We start from the raw sequence: 4,707 nt of genomic DNA, 5'->3' as shown, positions 1-4,707 counted from the left end.
GTTTCTCATACTGCAGCTCCTCTATGTTCCTCATACTGCAGCTCCTCTATGTTTCTCATACTGCAGCTCCTCTATGTTCCTCATACTGCAGCTCCTATATGTTTCTCATACTGCAGCTCCTCTATGTTTCTCATACTGCAGCTGCTCTATGTTTCTCACACTGCAGCTCCTCTATGTTTCTCATACTGCAGCTCCTCTATGTTTCTCACACTGCAGCTCCTCTATGTTTCTCATACTGCAGCTCCTCTATGTTTCTCATACTGCAGCTCCTCTATGTTTCTCATACTGCAGCTCCTATATGTTCCTCATACTGCAGCTCCTCTATGTTTCTCATCATGCAGCTCCTCTGCCTGAAACATAAGGCTCAAGGCCTGTAAAGGGGACGGGAGCAGGCGGCAGCAGCCCGGGGAGGTGATAAAAAACTGCGGTTAAGTCGGAAGGTTTGCATCTGTTTCCTGCAGCCTTCAGGCTGAACAGGAACTCAGAGAAACACGGACATCCTGGTAGGTCTGATTCAATAAAATGTTGTCAGACCCATATATCAGCTTGTACGCAGTCTCTAGCTTTCATTATTCTCTACATGCGATCTGATGCTGATGTTAAAAACAACAGACTGTAGATGATCCATGATCTGAACGGATTCAGTCTCTCTGATTTCTAAACGTGACTATCAGCCACACAACATGAGATCTGTGCAGAATAAGCCTTTTAATCACACAAATAGCAATAAAAGTCATCATTTTGAGTTGATTCGCTTAGATCAGCTGAGAGCCAGGCGTTTCCCAGCATGCACTGGTTCAGCCTGGGTCTTGAAGTTGGTGAAAAGCAACTGCGCTGCGGCAAAAAGACACAAACCTGACCTGGCTCATCTCGAATGAGCCTGTTCTGTCTTAGCTCTTCCTGAAAAGCCCAGTCTGCTCTGATTGGTCAGCTGGCCGACTCTGTTGTGATTTGTCAACCAAATTCAAACCAGCCATTAGGCGGGCTGTGTTTGCTCAGGCAGCACCAAAAGGCAGCACACATGGAAAAAAAACAAAAACAGGTTGTCTTTTCAAACGATGACATCACTAACTGAATAATTTCAAATAGGGATATCGGCGAGCCATTTTCAGGCTGTTAAAAAAAAAGTGCTGTCTGTGGGAGAGAAAGCTTCATTTGGAGTGAAATGTGTGTTTTTACATTAACTACATTCACAAAAAACTATATAACACAGTAAAAATCCCCCCAAAAATGCACTGCAAAGGAGCCTGAAATTAAACCCACACACACACACACACACACACTCTCTACTGATTCCTCCAAGATGACACTTTGACCGCCAATCCAAACTACAACTCCCACAAACCCTTCAACAACACCACCACCAGCACCACCCCCAGCAGAGACGTTGGGCTCTGTTTACACCTCCCAGAGCTCGGCGTCCTCGGTGCTGCACCGGGACTCACCGCGGTGCCTCCTGGTGACTGGTGGTTTTAATACAATCCCCCAGTGGAGAATGAGCTCCGTCCACTGGTGTGAGGTAGCTCTCTGGGGCTCTGCCGCGCATCCTGTTTTCAACTCACGCATGTCGTATGACGTGGAGGAAAAAGAAGACACGGCAACAGCTGCCCGAGGGCCGACTGTTAACTCTAACTACTGAAAACAGACTCCATCACTTTCTCTGTTTCTCTGTTATCCTTTTACAGATTTTTTTAATATGAGTGTTTCTTCTTTATTTTGATAACTAGATATAATCCAGGCGGCGTACTTAATCACAATGCCCCAGGGGCGTAGCTGTGATTTCCGACGGGAGGGAAGGGGGACAGACTGACTGAGTTTATACAGTTTGCGTATGCAGAACTACAGAATTTATATTTGGAGGTATGCTGTGTCCTAGAAAGTTTCTTGAGACTTCTGTGAATATGCACTATGATTAAATGTACTTTACTGTTATTAAATTGCATTTTATAGATGATTTTTTGTCCATTCTTACATTCCAAAACACCTCTCAGTTTAACGCATCGTATACCATCACATTCTACATTTAACCTTCATGTTGTCCTCGGGTCAAATTGACCCGTTTTCCTACATCAATGTTCTTTTTAATTCCCCAACATAACATGATTGATTCCTCACAACGCTCTTTGGCAAGTACACCTCTCTACTTTCATTAATTTTGAGGCGTCTTATTCAATTTTATAGCATTTGAAAAAAATATTGACGTGGTTTTGAAATAGTATTGAGAAAAAGTAAAAAATAAAAACGACAAAAAAGTGACAAGCATTAAAAAAAAGGGACAAAAATGTAAGAAAAAGTTAAAAACATTGATAAAAAGCGTCATTAAATTTGTTAAGGGAAGACAACCCGAGGGTTATTGACACAGTTGGCCCTTTTATTCTCCTTCTGATAAGATACACGACACATCCGTTCAACCACTCATAGACACCCAAATGAAGCAACATTGGTCGGTATTGGTTTGATGTTCTGCACCATGACAGCTTACCTTCCGGGTCAGCGGTACTTCTATTGGCACGGGGACGACTTCGGCCAGCAGGCAGCCGTAGAACGCCGTCATGAAGGCAGCGGGGTCGTTGTTGGGGAAGACCAGCGCCACCTACAGGCAGGGGCGGACAGGAGAGACCAGTCGATGAGTCAAGACGTTTTTACTAGAGGTGAAACCATTTTTTCCTTCCCATTACCAATTTGAATGCCAAATACCTGGCCTCATTTATAAAAAAATTCTATTCTGAAAAGAGTTTGTGCGCCAAAAACTCAACAACGTTCTGATTCACAACACCATGCGACGTACACATGTACAGAATCTTTTCGCTTTAAATACAGATGTGTATTACCGTGTACGAGCCTCTTGCTCCTCCCATGGCTTTCCCATTTTTGTCCTAATAAGGTCCGTATCTATCAATTAATCAATCAATATTCCAGCCGTGTGAAGGAGCCCATGATGACCAATCATGAAACGGAAAATTGGGGAATAAAGACGATTCAGTGATTGTGAGACCATGGTGCTCTTGCAAAATCTTCGAGCATTGCCAATTCTGCAACACACGGGTCATAGGGGAACATCAGCGCTGTTTATTTATTGTCCCGATAAGTTAGTCAAGTCCAGTAAACCGGTGGTGGATTGGACTCATTTTGGCCTAATCCGGGTAATTAAGTGGCACAGTGTTCTGGATGCAGGCTCTGCGTTCTGCATCCAGAGTTCTTTATCCATGTGATATTTCATGTTACCATTGAAGGTCCCAAAAACGCAGTCTACAAAGCCTCGGGAGCGTTACGCACCATCACACGCGTGGTCAAAAGGTTGGAGTAAATTGGGCACATTTTTACACATGGAAATACTTTATAAATCCCGACTTTTGCGAGGAATGTCGCAACTGCAAATTTCACTCTGCTTTACACAACTTTTCACGTGTCCCCTGAACTTACGAATCCGCCGATACCATGCGCCGATCTGACACCAGCGTGTTAAAAAAATACACACATGGGGGTTGCACTCCACCCCCACTATCAAAACTGGCCAGTGCAACCCATCCCAAAACCTTCTTGTCATTTCCTTCACATAAATAAAGACATTTGCACCATAAACTAATGCACATAAATTCACCAGATTGCAGAAAATGGAGAGATTGATATTCAAAATTTCTATTTTGCTTAAAAGTGGAGATAACAATTAATAACTACTTTATAGTAGATTTTCTTCTTGGCTAAATTAAGTGGTATTGGATCCATGTATAAACTCAAGTACTTGCCAATACTGACACCAGCTTTAATAGCTGCCTTTTGAGTTTGAAATTGTATTTAAAATGTACAGATGCACGACGAATGAAAGTAAAAACCATCATCACGTGTGTTATTTAGTGAGCTTTTGTGACCTGCATGGCAGCATCTGTATTCATTATGTTTCTACACTCCTTTATATTAGGTTTTCGATTACACTTTTTCCATCCGTGCCAACTAAGATGCATTTTCTGGATGTTGCGTTTCACTACAGATGAAAAGGCAAAGCAGCAAAGATGTTCAAAAACTGCCAAATAATTAATAATAATTAAAACACTAGAGTTACTTCCTGGCATTTAAACGCCTCTGCCAACCAGTCAAGTTGCAATCAACATCCATGTCTGTCCAGACTTATCTAATTGGTGTTGTGAAGACTTGGAACTAGTTCAATTAAAAATAATTAAATGTGTATCTTTTGCAAAACATGGATGCTTCACACACATCTTCAGCCCGGCAGCACAGAATGTTATGTATGTGTGTGTGTGTGTGTGTGTGTGTGTGTGCGTTTGTGTGTGTTTGTGTGTGTCTGTCTGTCTGTATGTATGTATGTATGTATGTATGTATGTGTGTATGTGAGTGTGTGTGTGTGTGTGTGTGTGTGTATGTGTGTGTGTGTGTGTCTGTCTGTCTGTAGGTATGTATGTATATATGTGTGTGTATGTTTGTGTGTGCGTGTCTGTTTGTATGTATGTGAGTGTGTGTTTGTGTGTATGTATGTATGTGTGTATGTATGTATGTGTGTGTATGTTTGTGTGTGCGTGTCTGTATGTATGTATGTGAGTGTGTGTTTGTGTGTATGTATGTATGTGAGTGTGTGTCTGTGTATGTATGTATGTGTGTGTGTGTGTGTGTGTTTGTATGTCTGTGTATGTTGATGTATGCGTTTCTGTATGTATGTATGTATGTATGTATGTGTGTGTGTGTGTCTGTCTG

General features: G+C 42.1%; 1 protein-coding gene across 1 annotated transcript in view; it reads right to left on the bottom strand.

Annotated features, from left to right (window-relative positions):
- Positions 1-4,707, bottom strand: part of LOC117953968 (disco-interacting protein 2 homolog C-like) — a 157,324-nt gene that overhangs the window by 38,153 nt on the left and 114,464 nt on the right. Inside the window, 1 exon segment of the mRNA XM_034887386.1 lies at positions 2,483-2,593. Coding sequence (XP_034743277.1) covers positions 2,483-2,593 — 111 coding nt within the window.

This window comes from Etheostoma cragini, chromosome 12 (genome assembly GCF_013103735.1).
Source record: "Etheostoma cragini isolate CJK2018 chromosome 12, CSU_Ecrag_1.0, whole genome shotgun sequence".
Lineage (NCBI taxonomy): Eukaryota > Metazoa > Chordata > Actinopteri > Perciformes > Percidae > Etheostoma > Etheostoma cragini.
The sequence above is the reverse complement of the archived record's forward strand: the minus strand, read 5'-3'. Positions and strand labels throughout refer to the sequence as shown.